General features: G+C 42.4%; 1 protein-coding gene across 1 annotated transcript; it reads right to left on the minus strand.

Annotated features, from left to right (window-relative positions):
• Positions 1–8,435: 8,435 nt before the first annotated feature.
• LOC138878310 (uncharacterized) lies at positions 8,436–8,951 on the minus strand. Its single transcript, XM_070157975.1, has one exon. It carries the CDS (start codon positions 8,949–8,951, stop codon positions 8,436–8,438), a length of 516 nt encoding a protein of 171 aa, XP_070014076.1.
• Positions 8,952–18,405: the final 9,454 nt, after the last annotated feature.

The raw sequence follows: 18,405 nt of genomic DNA on the forward strand, positions 1-18,405 counted from the left end.
TCAAAATGAGCTATTGCACAGAATATTACGACAGGGGGTCGAGTTTAAAATTTAGAAATCTTGAGCCCCGACTTAGATGTGTGATCGCATATGTGATCGCAAAATGGACATGTGGCCCACAAAATGGACCGCAAAAATGCTCCCCAAAACCTGAAAAATCTGCCTGGGTATGCGACCAGAATGAGGTCCACATACCCGTTCTGCGGTCACAAAATGCACCGCAGAACTGCTCCTCGCAAAAGTTCCAAGTGGATTATGCAACGACTATACGACCCACATATCGATTATGCGATCGCATATTTGGCCGCAAAGAGTCCGAATTTCAAACAAAGAATTTTATGAATTTCTAACATATGATCCTAACTTGGAACCGCAAGACTCGGGTTTTTGAGTAGAAATTTCACGGGGCCTTACATCCTCCCCCACTTAAGATCATTCGTCCTCGAATGAGGATCAAGATTCACTTATTAGCAATCTTTATGCAACTTCAGCTTTTCACAACAAGAAACATATCCACAGCCCCAAATTTGGCTGACTCCCTAAATTTCTAAAATTTTTTGCCAGAGTTTCCTTTGTAACTAGGACTATCCACTTGTCAGAGAGCCCCAAAAACATATCCTAACAACAGGTACACATTCCAAAGACATAACATAACTCGTACAATACTAACCATGGCCGCACAAACAATATATAACCAAAACAGGACAGTCTTACATAGTCAAATCAAAAGATAATTGTTCATATGGGCTAAATGCATAAAAGGTATTACATGACTATTCAAACAAATGTGGGTACTTCTTTTTCATTTCATCCTCGGCTTTACAAGTGGCTTCCTCAACTTGCTGGTTCCGCCATAACACTTTCACGAAGGCAATTTCCTTATTTCTCAATTTCCTCACTTATCTATCAAGAATGGCAACTAGAACTTCTTTATACGACAGTTCTTCATTAACCTCAATAGTTTCAACTGGCACAATAGTGGACGGATCTCCTACTACCTTTTTCAACATAGACACATGGAAGACCGGATGCACTAATGACATCTCGGGTGGCAGCTCGAGCTTGTATGCCACCTGACCAATCCATTGAATAATTTTGTACGGTTTGACATACATCGGACTTAATTTCACTTTCTTTCTAAATCGCATGATACCTTTCATTGGGGAAATCTTCAGAAATACCCAATCATCTTCTTTGAACTCAAAATCTCTATGACGAACATTCGAGTAAGACTTTTGATGACTTTGAGAAATTTTAAACCTCTCATTAATAATCTTGACTTTAACCATAGCCTGGTGCACGAGGTCCGGTCCTATCAATTTAGCTTCACCAACCTCAAACCACCCAATGGGAGACCTACATCTCCTAATATACAATGCCTCGAATGGTGTCATCTGGATACTAGCATGGAAGTTATTTTTTGTAAGCAAATTCTATGAGTGGCAAATGGTCATCCCAACTACCCTTAAAATCAAGAGTACAAGCACGCAACATGACCTCAAGCATCTGAATAGTCTGCACTGCTGGCCCATCAGTTTGAGGGTGAAAAGTTGTGCTAAGATTTATCTGCGTACCAAACCTTGCTGAAATTTCTTCCAAAAGTTGGCTGTGAACTGAGCCCCTCGATCTGAGATGATTGAGACTGGAGTGCCATGCAACCTGACTATTTCTTTGATATACAACTAAGCATAATGTTCCATTGTGTTGGTAGATTTAACTGGCAAGAAGTGCGCTGATTTCGTGAGTCGATCCATGATCACCCAAATTGAGTCAAACTTGTGCGGAGTGTGCGGTAACCCTACCATAAAATCTATGTTAATCATCTCCTATTTCCATACTGGAATTTCTAAGCTTTGAGCCAATCCCCCGAGTCGTTGATGTTCAGCCTTCACTTGCTGGCAGTTTGGACATCTAGCCACAAAGTTCGCCACATCCCTTTTCATGTTATTCCACCAATAAACCTCCTTAAGATCATGATACATTTTTGTAGAACCTGGGTGCACGGTCTACCTGGAAGTGTGAGCTTCTGCAATGATCCTTTCCCGAAGACCGTTAATATCAGGAACACATAGGAGGTCTTGGTACCGTAGGGGACCATCATTCATGCCAAAGGAAAAAGATGTGGTTTTGTATTTATAAATCCCTTCCTTCAGTTGTGCTAACAACGGATCGTTGAATTGCTTCTCTTTCACCTCCGCCACAAGCGATGATTCAGCCCTATTCTGCACAGATACCCCTCCTTCAGCAGAGTCTGCAAGACGAACTCCCAAACAAGCCAACTGGTGAACCTCCCTAGCCAACAACCTCTGATATGCCTCCAAATGAGCCAAACTTCCCATAGATTTTCGACTAAGAGCATTTGCCACAACATTAGCCTTTCCCGGGTGATAGAGAATATTAATGTGATAGTCCTTGAGTAACTCTAGCCATCTTCTTTGCCTCAGATTCAACTCCTTCCACTTGAAAATATATTGAAGGCTCTTATGATCCGCAAATACATCCATATGGACCCCATACAAATAATGTCGCCAAATGTTTAACGCAAACACCACTACTGCCAGCTCTATGTCATGGGTTGGATAGTTCTTTTCATGATTCTTGAGTTGTCTAAAAGCACAGGCAATAACCTTGCTGTGTTGAATTAACACACACCCAAACCCGATCCTCAAAGCATCGCAATACACCACAAATCCCTCTGTACCCTTTGGTAGGGCTAATATCGGTGTTGTTGTCAACCTTGATTTCAATTCTTGGAAACTCCTTCCACAAGCATCGGACCATTGGAATTTAACTGCTTTCTAAGTCAATTTAGTCAATGGAGAGGCAAGAGTAGAAAACCCCTCCACAAATCTCCAGTAGTACCCAGCCAAACCTAAGAAACTGTGAATCTCCATTGGAGTGGTAGGCCTAGGCCAATTCTTCACTGCAACAATCTTTTGAGGATCAATCGTAATTCCTCCCCTAGAAACGACATGGCCCAAGAACGTGACGGATTCAAGCCAAAATTCACATTTTAAAATTTTTGCATACAATTAATGTTGCTGAAGGATTTGCAGAACTGCCCTGAGATGGTCATCATGGTCCTCCCAACTTCGGGAATACACAAGAATATCGTCAATGAACACTCTCACAAAGGAGTATAGAAAGGCTTGAAGACTCGATTCATAAGATCTATGAAGGCTGCTGGGGCATTTGTTAGCCCGAAAGACATCACCATAAATTCAAAGTGCCCATACCAAGTTCTGAAAGCTGTTTTTGGAATATCCTGCTCTCTTATCTTTAATTGATGGCACCCGGACCGCAAGTAAATCTGTGAGAAACACGTAGCACCTTGCAATTAATCAAACAAGTAATTTATTCTTGGTAGAGGGTATTTGTTTTTGATTGTGACTTTTTTGAGTTGTCGGTAGTCAATACACATCCGTAGCGACCCATTTTTTTTCCTTACAAACAAGACCGGTGTGTCCCACGGTGACACACTTCGCCAGATGAAACCCTTTTCTAAAAAATCCTTCAATTGTTCCTTTAGATCTTTTAGTTCCGTCGGTGCTATTCTGTAAGGTGGAATTGATATAGGTTGCGTGCCTGGCATCACACCGATCCCAAAATCAGTCTTCCTGTCTGGTGGAAACCCATGGAGCTCATCTGGAAAGACATTTGGAAATTCATTCACAACTGGTACAAACTCAAGGCTAGGTGCCTCGGCATTGGTGTCCATCACCCGAACTAAATGATAGACACATCCCTTCTTGATCATCTTCACGGCATTAAGGTAGGAAATAAACCGACCCTTAGGCACTACATTATCTCCCTTCCATTCAACAACGGGCTCATTAGGAAATTCAAGCCTCATAGTTTTAGTTCGACAACCAAGCTTGGCAAAGCTTGAATAAAGCCAATTCATTTCCATTATTACATCAAAGTCGACCATCCCTAACTCAATAAGGTCGGTCGTAGTATCCCTACCCTATACCGTAACAACACAACCTCTATAAACTCGAGAAACTGTAATAGACTCACCAACTAGAGTAGACACCGAAAATGGCTCATGAAGTTGATCTAGTTCTATCCCGAATTCCATTACAACAAAATAGGTAACATAGGACAAGGTGGAACCGAGATCAATAAGTGCATACACATCATGAGATTAGACAGTCAGAATACCTATAACAACATCTTGAGAAGCCTCTACAGTCTGGTGACCACTCATAGCATAGAACCGGCTGGGTCCTCCTGAACGCTTCGCACCACCCCTAGTTGCACCACGCCCTGCGGGTACTGGGGTACCTCGAGCTGGAGAGGGGGTTGAAGATGTACCAATTGCTGGACTGGATGACTGAGTTGCGCCCCTACCCACTCCCTGGCGGGATACGCGATAATGACTTTGAATATGACCCCTCATCCCACATCTGTAGCATATATGTAACTCCAAATAATAAGTCCCTAAGTGCATCTTCTCGCACCTAGGGCACGGGGACCTCTGCTGCTGGAGGGACCTCTCTCCTGACCGACCCCGCTGAAGGGATCCCTTATTGCCCTGACCGGGCCTAAAACGATTCCACTGCTACTAGCTGGGCCCTGATGGCGGTGAACTAACTAAAGACTATGCAATAGACTGGGATGGCCCTGATGATCCTCCCCTGAAAGCTAATCTTCCCCTACCTAGTGACTCACATATATTGCCCGTAGATCGGGCCTTGCTGTTACCCTCTCTCTCCATCATGTTCTTCAATTTACGGTTTATTGTGGCCTGCGCAAATGCTACCATCTTCCCATAATTCATATCAGAATTCAATGCAGTCGTAGAAGCCTTAATAATAGTCAAATAATTAAGGCCCTGAACAAACCGGCGCACCCTGGCCTCCATTGTGGGAAACATATGAATGGCATACTTGGACAGGCGAGCAAACTCCATGTGTTACTCCTGCACACTTCTGTTACCTTGCTTCATATTTTCAAACTCAGCTGCACGGGCTGCCTTTGTCTCAGCGGGCAGGAAATGATCTATAAAGGCATCAGCAAACTCATTCCATCTCGTCGGAGGTACCCCTCCTCACGGGAGTCTTCCCACAACTCAAACCACAAATAGTACACCCCTTTTAGACGGTAGGCACCCAACTCTACTCCCTCTGTCTCAGTTGCACGCATAACGCTAAGGGTCTTGTGCATCTCATCAATAAAACCCTAAGGGTCTTCTTCTGGATTGTCATCGGTAAGCACTAGAAGGTCTAACTAGAGAAATCTATTCACCTTGGAACTAGTAGAATCCCCTTGCTGGCTGGATGAACTGGGCGCAATATTTGACTCTGGGCTTGAGAGGCCACTAGCTGGGTCAAAATCTGAATAGCTCCCCTAAGATCCCCATTAGAAATACAAGAACCAAAAGTTGGGGCTGGAGGCGGAACAGAAGTATCAATGGGAGGGATAGTGGTACCCTCCGCAGGTGTAGGAAATGGGGTAGTCTGCTCTGGAATAGAAGAATCAAGCAGGGTGATAGCAGGGCTGCTACCCTCACCCGTAGTATCAAGCAGTGAATCATCAGCCACTCCTGAGGTGGCATTGGCTTCTTGGCCAATTCTCGCTTTCTTCTTAGGAGCCATTTACCGAAAGATAGAACAATGCACTAATTAGAGAGGGAACAGTTTCACCGCACGATCCAGAATATGAAAGAAGGGTGTTATTCCTAAATGCCCAGTAGCCTCCAACTTATAGATGTGGTCGACTACACTCCGATAAGAAGGACTCTACTAGACACGGCTCCGAGACATCCTGGGACACTTCAGAACCTTAGGCTCTAATACAAAGTTTATCATGCCCCAACCTCGAAAAGCGCGACCAACGCTTAATCGAGTGAAACCAACTGAGCAAGCCTTATCAAACACATCCTACCCAACTCAATATGAATAAGGAAACCATACTTTCATTTATTTAGACGAGGAAAGATAGCACATTCAATGTTGTTAGTTCATTTTATATCACAACGTTAAGCCGTAGTTAAGTTTCAAGATTCCATACAATTACACTTTAGAGAAGCAAGAGTTATAATTAGAACATAGTTCGTAGACCCATCCAACACCCGTACATAACCCACACATATGTCTATGGAGCCTCTAAAGATGTAAAAGACAAGTATGACAATGGCAGCAACAAGGCCCCGGCTATACCTTAAAATTGGAAGTCCACAACAAAAGATGTGCAATATAACCCCTTGAAGGAGAAAGGGGCTCACCAAAACTTTGAGAAGAAGGTACTCCGCTATGCGCGATCGACACTCTCCGCAATGGAGCCACCTACATTCATTTAAAAATGTAGCTCCCCAGGCAAAAGGGATGTTAGTACCATGGAATAATACTAGTATGTATAACTAAACACCATCTAGTTAGAAATAACATTCATACCAAACAATAGGAAAGCACCCTTATATCTCAAAAGCTTTAAATGACCACACCATTATCACTGTAGAAGAATCATACAGTTTTTGCATTATGTTTCCATAGCCTTTAGTTTGGGGCATTTCATACCGTTCATCATTGTTCGCTATACCACCGCTAGCTTGAGTGGAGTCCGATCTCGACCCGATCGGCTAGGTTGACTCATTTGAGACATACACTTCAATCACAATCTCATTTTCCCCTTTTTATCCGGGGTTCAATATCAACACTATACCACCATGTGTGCGCCATGGCGTCCGATCTCAGCCCGATCGGCTAGGCCTCCTTACCAAGGCGTTTCCCTTTTCCATCAATCATCTCAATTCAATCTTTGTATCACATATATCATTTCATAGGCACTTAGGACCACAACTATCATGTCATATATTTGGCACTATGCCACATTTCACATCATTCCCAATTTCAATGTTAGATTGGTAATTTAGGATAATATGTGCACACAAAAGAAAATAAAGTTGTAAGTGTAGATGAGACTTCACATAGAGGACACAACATATGCAGCTTCAATCTCAATTTAAGGTCTAAGCATTTCACTACATGATTCATATTCCTGGAATCCTTTCAAGTTAACAAGAATAGCACATTTATCATTTTGAGATACATCTTTCACGCATATAAAGTCGCAACCCCAAATTCATATGAAACAACAATCCATACAACAATTCAACTAATCTTACCATAATTACGCAAACACTGACGGAGCTCGATTTCTAAAAGACGGGGTTTTAGCCATACACACCTCAACTGAGCTTTCCTTAAATCCATAACGTTCCGGAATGTTCGCACTTCAATCTACTTAAGCAATATAGCATAATTGAACCCATAATCAGGAAAAAATCATAATCTAAGCTCACTTGAGCATTTTATCAAGCATTGTGTGTTCATTAAGGCCTTATGGTCCTTTTATGCAAGATTACACTTAACCCATTCCCCATGCCTCTCTATTTATAATTTCCCCATATCTTCTAAGAATACTTGCATGCAATGCAATCACCCTTATCCCCATGAATTTCCTTACTAATGACCCCTTATAGCTATGTATAAAATTAAGAGCTGAGGTGATGAAGTCTTACCTCATGGGATGAATGTTTTGGTGCTCCACTTGATTATCTTCAATATTTTTAACAAGGATTTGTGGAGCACTTTTGATGAAAGGCACTTCCCCTCTCTTAGACCCTCCATCTCACTCTAAAAGAACCAGGAAATAGGCTCAAAATGAGCTATTGCATAGAATATAACGACAGGGGGTCGAGTTTAAAATTTAGAAATCTTGAGCCCCGACTCAGATCTGCGATTAAATATGTGATCGCAAAATGGACATGCGGCCCACAAAATGGACCGCAAAAATGCTCCCAAAAACCTGAACAATCTACCTTGGTATGCGACCAGAATGTGGTCCGCATACCCGTTCTGTGGTCGCAAAATGTACCGCTGAACTGCTCCTCGCAAAAGTTCCAAGTGGATTATGCAACGACTATACGACCCACATATCGATTATGCGATCGCATATTTGGCCGCAAAGAGTCCGAATTTCAAACAAAGAATTTTATGAATTTCTAACATATGATCCTAACTTGGAACCGCAAGACTCGGGTTTTTGAGTAGAAATTTCACGGGGCCTTACATCCTCCCCCACTTAAGATCATTCGTCCTCGAATGAGGATCAAGATTCACTTATTAGCAATCTTTATGCAACTTCAGCTTTTCACAACAAGAAACATATCCACAACCCCAAATTTGGCCGACTCCCTAAATTTCCAAAATTTTCGCCAGAGTTTCCTTTGTAACTAGGTCTATCCACCTGTCAGAGAGCCCCAGAAACATATCCTAACAGCAGGTACACATTCCATAGACATAACATAACTTGTACAATACTAACCATGACCGCACAGACAATATATAACCAAAACAGGACAGTTTTACATAGATCAAATCAAAAGATAATTGTTCATAAGGGCTAAATGCATAAAAGGTATTACATGACTATTCAAACAAATGTGGGTACTTCTTATTCATTTCATTCTCGGCTTCCCAAGTGGCTTCCTCAACTTGTTGGTTCCGCCATAACACTTTTACGAAGGCAATTTCCTTATTTCTCAATTTCCACACCTGCCTATCAAGAATGGCAACTGGAACTTCTTTATACGATAATTCTTCTTTAACCTCAATAGTTTCAACTCGCACAATAGTGGACGGATCTCCTACTACCTTTTTCAACATAGATACATGGAAGACCAGATGCACTAATAACATCTCGGGTGGCAGCTCGAGCTTGTATGCCACCTGACCAATCCATTGAATAATTTTGTACGGTCTTACATACCTCGAACTTAATTTCACTTTCTTTCCAAATCGCATGATACCCTTCATTGGGGAAATCTTTAGAAATACCCAATCATCTTCTTTGAACTCCAAATCTCTACGACGAACATTCGAGTAAGACTTTTGATGACTTTGAGCAATTTTCAACCTCTCATTAATAATCTTGACTATCTCCATGGCCTGGTGCACGAGGTCCGGCCCTATCAATTCAGTTTCTCCAACCTCGAACCACCCAATGGGGGACCTACATCTCCTACCATACAATGCCTCGAATGGTGCCATCTGGATACTAGCATGGAAGTTGTTGTTGTAAGCAAATTCTATGAGTGGCAATGGTCATCCCAGCTACCCTTAAAATCAAGAGTACAAGCACGCTACATGTTCATCCTTCACTTGCTGACAGTTTGGACATCTAGCCACAAATTTCGCCACATCCCTTTTCATGTTATTCCACCAATAAACCTCCTTGAGATCATGATACATTTTTGTAGAACCTGGGTGCACGGTCTACCTGGAAGTGTGAGCTTCTGCAATGATCCTTTCCTGAATACCGTTAATATCAGGAACACATAGGCGGTCTTGGTACCGTAGGGTACCATCATTCCTGCCAAAGGAAAAAGATGTGGTTTTGTATTTATAAATCCCTTCCTTTAGTTGTGCTAACAACGGACCGTTGAATTGCTTCTCTTTCACCTCCGCCACAAGCGATGATTCAGCCCTATTTTGCACAGATACCCCTCCTTCAGCAGAGTCTGCAAGGCGAACTCCCAAACTAGCCAACTGGTGAACCTCCCTACCCAACAACCTCTGATATGCCTCCAAATGAGCCAAATTTCCCATAGATTTTTGACTAAGAGCATCTGCCACAACATTAGCCTTTCCCGGGTGATAGAGAATATTAATGTGATAGTCCTTGAGTAACTCTAGCCATATTCTTTGCCTCAGATTCAACTCCTTCCACTTGAAAATATATTGAAGGCTCTTATGATCCGCAAATACATCCATATGGACCCCATACAAATAATGTCGCCAAATCTTTAGCGCAAACACCACTACTGCCAGCTCTATGTCATGGGTTGGATAGTTCTTTTCATAATTCTTGAGTTGTCTAGAAGCACAGGCTATAACCTTGCTGTGTTGAATTAACACTCACCCAAGCTCGATCCTCAAAGAATCGCAATACACCACAAATCCCTCTGTACCCTTTGGTAGGGCTAATATCGGTGTTGTTGTCAACCTTGATTTCAATTCTTGGAAACTCCTTCCACAAGCATCGGACCATTGGAATTAAACTGGTTTCTGCGTCAATTTAGTCAATAGAGAGGCAAGAGTAGAAAACCCCTCCACAAATCTCCAGTAGTACCCAGCCAAACCTAAGAAACTACGAATCTCAATTGGAGTGGTAGGCCTAGGCCAATTCTTCACTACAACAATCTTTTGAGGATGAATCATAATTCCTTCCCTGGAAACGACATGGCCCAATAACGTGACGGATTAAAGCCAAAATTCACATTTTGAAAATTTTGCATACAATTAATATTGCTGAAGGATTTGCAGAACTGCCCTGAGGTGGTCATCATGGTCCTCCCAACTTCGGGAATACACAAGAATATTGTCAATGAATACTATCACAAAGGAGTCTAGAAAAGGCATAAAGACTCGATTCATAAGATCTATGAAGGCTGCTGGGGCATTTGTTAGCCCAAAACGCATCACCATAAATTCAAAGGGCCCATACCAATTTCTGTAAGCTGCTTTTTGGAATATCCTGCTCTCTTATCTTTAATTGATGGTACCCGAACTGCAAGTCAATCTTTGAGAAACACGTAGCACCTTGCAATTAATCAAACAAGTCATCTATTATTTGTAGAGGGTATTTGTTTTTAATTGTGTCTTTGTTGAGTTGTCAGTAATCAATACACATTCGCATCGACCCATCTTTTTTTTTTACAAACAAGACCGGTGTGCCCCATGGTGACACACTTGGCCGGATGAAAGCCTTTTCTAGCAAATCCTTTAATTGTTCCTTTAGCTCTTTTAGTTCCGCCGGTGCCATTCTGTAAGGTGGAATTGATATAGGCTGCGTGCCTGGCATCACATCGATCCCAAAATCAATCTTCCAGACTGGTGGAAACCCAGGGAGCTCATTTGGAAAGACATTCGAAATTCATTCACAACTTGTACAGACTCAAGGCTAGGTGCCTCGGCATTGGTGTCCGTCACCCGAACTAAATGATAGATACACCCCTTCTTGATCTTCTTCATAGCCTTAAGGTAGGAAATAAACCGACCCTTAGGCACTACATTATCTCCCTTCCATTCAACGACGGGCTTATTAGGAAATACAAGCCTCATAGTTCTAGTCCGACAATCAAGCTTGGCAAAGCATGAATAAAGCCAATCCATTTCCATTATTACATTAAAGTCGACCATCCCTATCTCAATAAGGTCGGCCTGGTATCCCTACCCTGTACCGTAACAACACAACCTCTATAAACTCGAGCAACCATAATAGACTTATCAACTAGAGTAGACACCAAAAATGGCTCATGAAGCTGATCTAGTTCTATCCCGAATTCCATTACAACAAAATGGGTAACATAGGACAAGGCGGAACCGGGATCAATAAGTGCATACACATCATGAGATTGGACAGTCAGAATACCTGTAACAACATCTGGAGAAGCCTCTACAGTCTGGCGACCACTCATAGCATAGAACTGGCTGGGTCCTCCTGAACGCTTCGCACCACCCCTAGTTGCACCACGCCCTGCGGGTGCTGGGGTACCTAGAGCTGGAGAGGGGGCTGAAGACGTAGCAACTGCTAGACTGGATGACTTAGTTGTGCCCCTACCCACTCCCTGGCGGGATACGCGACAATGCGTCTGAATATGACCCTTCATCCCACATCTGTAGCGTATATGTAACTCCAAATAATAAGTCCTGAGTGCATCTTCCCGCACCTGGGGCACATGGACCTCTACTGCTGCAGGGACCTCTCTCCTGACCAACCCCACTGAAGGGATCCCCTATTGCCTTGATCGGGCCTGAAATGACTCCACTGCTGCTAGCTAGGCCCGGATGGCGGTGCACTAGCTAAAAACTGTGCAACAGACTAGGACGACCTTGATGATCCTCCCCTGAAAGCTGATCTTCCCCTACCTAGTGACTCACCCATGTTGCCCGTAGATCGGGCCTTGCTGTTACCCTCTCTCTCCATCCTGTTCTTCAATTTACGGTTCATTGTGGCCTGAGCAAATGCCACCATCTTCCCATAATTCATATCAGAATTCAATGCAGTCGTAGAAGCCTCAATAATAGTCAAAAAATTAAGGCCCTGAACAAACCGGTGCACGCTGGCCTCTATTGTAGGAAATATATGAATGGCATACTTGGACAGGCGAGCAAACTCCAGGTGGTACTCCTGCACACTTCTGTTACCTTGCTTCAGATTTTCAAACTCAGCTGCATAGGGCTGCCCTTGTCTCAGCGGGCGAGAAATGATCTATAAAGGCATCAGCAAACTCGCTCCATCTCATCGTAGGGCACCCCTCCTCACGGGAATCTTCCCACAACTCAAACCATAAATAGGCCACCCCTTTTAGACTGTAGGTAGCCAACTCTACTCCCTCTGTCTCAGTTGCACGCATAACCCTGAGGGTCTTGTGCATCTTATCAATAAAATCCTGAGGGTCTTCTTCTGGATTGGCACGGGTAAGCACTAGAAGGTCTTACTAGAGAAATTTGTTCACCTTGGAACTAGTAGAATCCCCTTGCTGGCTGGATGAACTGGGCGTAACATTTGACTCTGGGCCTGAGAGGCCACTAGCTGGGTCAAAATCTAAATATCTCCCCTAAGAACCCCGTCAGAAATACAAGAACCGAAAGTTGGGGCTGGAGGCGGAATAGAAGTATCAATAGGAGGGATAGTGGTACCCACCACAGGTTTAGGAACTTGGGTAGTCTACTATGGAATAGAAGAATCAAGTAGGGTGATAGCAGGGCGGCTACCCTCACCCCGCAGTATCAAGTAGTGAATCATCAGCCACTCCTGAGGTGGCATTGGCTTCTTGGCCAATTCTCACTTTCTTCTTAGGTGCCATTTACTGAAAGATAGAACAATGCATTAATTAGAGAGGGAACAGTTTCACCGCATGATCCAGAATATGAAAGAAGGGTGTTATTCCTAAATGCCCAGTAGCCTCCAATTCATAGAAGTGGTCGAATACACACTGATAAGAAGGACTCTACCAGACACGACTCCGAGACATCCTAGAACACTTCAAAACCTAGACACGGCTCCGAGACATCCTAGAACACTTCAAAACCTTAGGCTCTAATACCAAGTTTGTCATGCCCCAACCTCAGAAGGCGTGACCGGCGCTCAATCGAGTGAACCCAACTGAGCAAGCCTTATCAAACACATCATGCCCAACTCAATATGAATAAGGAAACCATGCTTTCATTTATTTAGACAAGGAAAGATAGTACATTAAATGTTGTTAGTTCATTTTATATCACAACGTTAAGCCGTAGTTAAGTTTCAAGATTCCATACAATTACACTTTAGAGAAGCAAGAGTTATAATTACAACATAGTTCGTAGACCCATCCAACACTCGTACATAACCCACACATATGTCTATGGAGCCTCTAAAGATGTAAAAGACAAGTATGACAATGGCGGAAATAAGGCCCCGGGTATACCTCAAAAGTGGAAGTCCAAAAACAAAAGATGTGTAATATAATCCCTTGAAAGAGAAAGGGGCTCACCAAGACTTTGAGAAGAAGGTACTCCGCTATGCACGATCGACACTATCCGCAATAGAGCCACCTACATTCATTTAAAAATATATAGCCCCCGGCAAAAGGGATGCTAGTACCATGGAATAATACTAGTATGTATAACTAAACACTATCTAGTTAGAAAGAACATTCATACCAAACAGAAGGAAATCACAAGAATATCTCAAAAGCTTTAAACGACCATAACATTATCACTGTAGAAGAATCATACAATTTTTTCATTAGGTTTCCATAGCCTTTTGTTTGGTGCATTTCATACTGTTCATCATTGTTCGCTATACCACTGCTAGCTTGAGCGGAGTCCGATCTCGACCCGATTGTCTAGGTTGCCTCATTTGAGACATACACTTCAATCACAATCTCATTTTCCCCTTTTTATCTGGGGTTCAATATCAACACAATACCACCATGTGTGCGCTATGGCGTCTGATCTCGGCCCGATTGGCTAGGCCGCCTTACCAAGGCGTTTTCCTTTTCTATCAATCATCTTAATTCAATCTTTGTATCACATATATCATTTCATAGGCACTTGGGGCCACAGCTATCACGTCATATATTTGGCACTAGGCCACATTTCATATCATTCCCAATTTCAATGTTAGATTGGTAATTTAGGATAATATGTTCACACAAGAGAAAATAAAGTTGTAAGTGTAGATGAGACTTCACATAGAGGACACAACATATGCAGCTTTAATCTCAATTTAAGGTCAAAGCATTTCACTACATGATTCATATTCCTGGAACCCTTTCAAGTTAACAAGAATAGCACATTTATCATTTTGAGATACATCTTTCACGCATATAAAGTCGCAACCCCAAATTCATATGAAACAACAATCCATACAACAATTCAACTAATCTTACCATAATTACGCAAACACTGACGGAGCTCGATTTCTAAAAGACGGGGTTTTAGCCATACATACCTCAACTGAGCTTTCCTTAAATCCATAACGTTCCGGAATGTTCGCACTTCAATCTACTTAAGCAATATAGCATAATTGAACCCATAATCAGGAAAAGATCATAATCTAAGCTCACTTGAGCATTTTATCAAGCATTGTGTGTTCATTAAAGCCTTATGGTCCTTTTATGCAAGATTACACTTAACCCATTCCCCATGCCTCTCTATTTATAATTTCCCCATATCTTCTAAGAATACTTGCATGCAATGCAATCACCCTTATCCCCATGAATTTCCTTACTAATGACCCCTTATAGCTATGTATAAAATTAAGAGCTGAGGTGATGAAGTCTTACCTCATGGGATGAATGTTTTGGTGCTCCACTTGATTATCTTCAATGTTTTTAACAATATTTGTGGAGCACTTTTGATAAAAGGCACTTCCCCTCTCTTAGACCCTCCATCTCACTCTAAAAGAACCAGGAAATAGGCTCAAAATGAGCTATTGCATAGAATATAATGACAGAGGGTCGAGTTTAAAATTTAGAAATCTTGAGCCCCGACTCAGATCTGCGATCGCATATGTGATCACAAAATTGACATGCGGCCCACAAAATGGACCGCAAAAATGCTTCCAAAAACCTAAAAAATCTGCCTGGGTATGCGACCAGAATGCGGTCCGTATACCCGTTCTGCAGTCGCAAAATGTACCGCAGAACTGCTCCTCGCAAAAGTTCCAAGGGGATTATGCGACGACTATACGGCCTGCATATCGATTATGCGATCGCATATTTGGCTGCAAAGAGTCCGAATTTCTAACAAAGAATTTTATGAATTTCTAACATATGATCCTAACTTGGCACCGCAAGACTCGGGTTTTTGAGTAGAAATTTCACGGGGCCTTACATCCTCCCCCACTTAAGATCATTCGTCCTCGAATGAGGATCAAGATTCACTTATTAGCAATCTAGCTTTTCACAACAAGAAACATATCCATAACCCCAAATTTGGCTGACTCCCTAAATTTCCAAAATTTTCGCCAGAGTTTCCTTAGTAACTAGGCCTATCCACCTGTCAGAGAGCCCCAGAAACATATCCTAATAGCAGGTACACATTCCATAGACATAACATAACTCGTACAAACTAACCATGGCCGCACATGCAATATATAACCAAAACAAGATAGTCTTACATAGATCAAATCAAAAGATAATTGTTCATAGGGGCTAAATGCATAAAAGGTATTACATGACTATTCAAACAAATGTGGGTACTTCTTATTCATTTCATCCTCGACTTCCCAAAGTGGCTTCCTCAACTTGCTGGTTCCGCCATAACACTTTCACGAAGGCAATTTCCTTATTTCTCAATTTCCATACTAGCCTATCAAGAATGGCAACTAGAACTTCTTTATACGATAGTTCTTCATTAACCTCAATAGTTTCAATTGGCACAATAGTGGAAGGATCTCCTACTACCTTTTTCAACATAGACACATGGAAGACCGAATGCACTAATGACATCTCGGGTGGCAGCTCGAGCTTGTATGCCACCTGACCAATCCTTTGAATAATTTTGTACGGTCTGACATACCTCAGACTTAATTTCACTTTCTTTCCAAACCGCATGATACCTTTCATTGGGGAAATCTTCAGACTTTTGATGACTTTGAGCAATTTTCAACCTCTCATTAATAATCTTGACTTTCTCTATAGCATGGTGCATGAGGTCCGACCCTATCAATTCAGCTTCTCCAACCTCGAACCACCCAATGGGAGACCTACATCTCCTACCATACAATGCCTCGAATGGTGCCATCTGGATACTAGCATGGAAGTTGTTGTTGTAAACAAATTCTATGAGTGGCAAATGGTCATCCCAGATACCCTTAAAATTAAGAGTACAAGCACACTACATGTCCTCAAGCATCTGAGTAGTCCACTCTACCGGCCCGTCAGTTTGAGGGTGAAAAGTTGGGCTAAGATTTATCTGCGTACCCAAACCTTGCTGAAACTTCATCCAAAAGTTGGCTGTGAACTGAGCCCCTCGATCTGAGATGATTGAGACTGGAGTGCCATGTAACCTGACTATTTCTTTGATATACAACTAAGCATATTGTTCCGCTGTGTTGGTAGATTTAACTGGCGAGAAGTGCGTTGATTTAGTGAGTCGATCCACGATCACCCAAATTGAGTCAAACTTGCACGGAGTGCGCAGTAACCCTACCACAAAATCTATGTTAATCATCTCCCATTTCCACATTGGAATTTCTATGCTTTGAGCCAATCCCCCGGGTCGTTGATGTTCAGCCTTCACTAGCTGACAGTTTGGATATCTAGCCACAAAGTTCGCCACATCCCTTTTCATGTTCTTCCACCAATAAACCTCCTTGAGATCATGATACATTTTTGTAGAACCTGGGTGCACGGAATACCTGGAAGTGTGAGCTTCTGCCATGATCCTTTCCCGAAGACGGTCAATATCAGGAACACATAGGCAGTCTTGGTACCGTAGGGTACCATCATTCCTGCCAAAGGAAAAAGATGTGGTCTTGTATTAATAAATCCCCTCCTTCAGTTGTGCTAACAACGGATCATTGAATTACTTCTCTTTCACCTCCTCCACAAGCGATGATTCAGCACTATTCTGCACAGTTACCCCTCCTTCATCAGAGTCCGCAAGGCGAACTCCCAAACTAGCCAACTGGTGAACCTCCCTGTCCAACAACCTCTGATATGCCTCCAAATGAGCCAAACTTCCCATAGATTTTCGACTAATAGCATCTGCCACAACATTAGCCTTTCCCGGGTGATAGAGAATATTAATGTGATAGTGTTTGAGTAACTCTAGCCATATTCTTTGCCTCAGATTCAACTCCTTCCACTTGAAAATATATTGAAGGATCTTATGATCCGCAAATACATCCATATGGACCCCATACAAATAATGTCGCCAAATCTTTAGCGCAAACACCACTTCTTCCAGCTCTATGTCATGGGTTGGATAGTTCTTTTCATGATTCTTGAGTTGTCTAGAAGCACAGGCTATAACCTTGCCGTGTTGCACACACACCCAAGCCCGATCCTCGAAGCATCGCAATATACCACAAATCCCTCTGTACCCTTTGGCAGGGCTAATATCGGTGTTGTTGTCAACCTTGATTTCAATTCTTGGAAACTCCTTTCACAAGCATCGGACCATTGGAATTTAACTGATTTTTGCGTCAATTTAGTCAATGGAGAGGCAAGAGTAGAAAACCCCTCAACAAATCTCCAGTAGTACCCAACCAAACCTAAGAAACTGCGAATCTCCATTGGAGTGGTAGGCCTAGGCCAATTTTTCACTGCAGCAATCTTTTGAGGATAAATCATAATTCCTTCCCTGGAAATGACATGTCCCAAAACGTGATGGATTCAAGCCAAAATTCACATTTTGAAAATTTTGCATACAATTAATGTTGATGAAGGATTTGCAGAACTGCCCTAAGATGGTCATCATGGTCCTCCCAACTTTGGGAATACACAAGAATATCGTCAATGAACACTATCACAAGGGAGTCTAGAAAAGGCTTGAAGACTCGATTCATAAGATTTATGAAGGTTGCTGGGGCATTTGTTAGCCCAAAAGACATCACTATAAATTCAAAGTGCCCATACCAAGTTCTGAAAGCTGTTTTTGGAATATCCTTCTCTCTTATCTTTAATTGATGGTACCCGGACCGCAAGTCAATCTTTGAGAAACACGTAGCACCTTGCAATTAATCAAACAAGTCATCTATTCTTGGTAGAGGGTATTTGTTTTTGATTTTGACTTTGTTGAGTTGTCGGTAGTCAATACACATCTGCAGCAACCCATCTTTTTTTCTTACAAACAAGACCGGTGTGCCCCACAGTGACACACTTGGCCGGATGAAACCCTT

Source organism: Nicotiana sylvestris, chromosome 9, assembly GCF_000393655.2.
Source record: "Nicotiana sylvestris chromosome 9, ASM39365v2, whole genome shotgun sequence".
In the NCBI taxonomy this organism is placed as follows: Eukaryota; Viridiplantae; Streptophyta; class Magnoliopsida; order Solanales; family Solanaceae; genus Nicotiana; species Nicotiana sylvestris.

Bases quoted from the DNA above. Each gene is read 5' to 3' on its own strand.
- LOC138878310 (XM_070157975.1), bottom strand. From the start codon at position 8,951: ATGGAGATAGTCAAGATTATTAATGAGAGGTTGAAAATTGCTCAAAGT.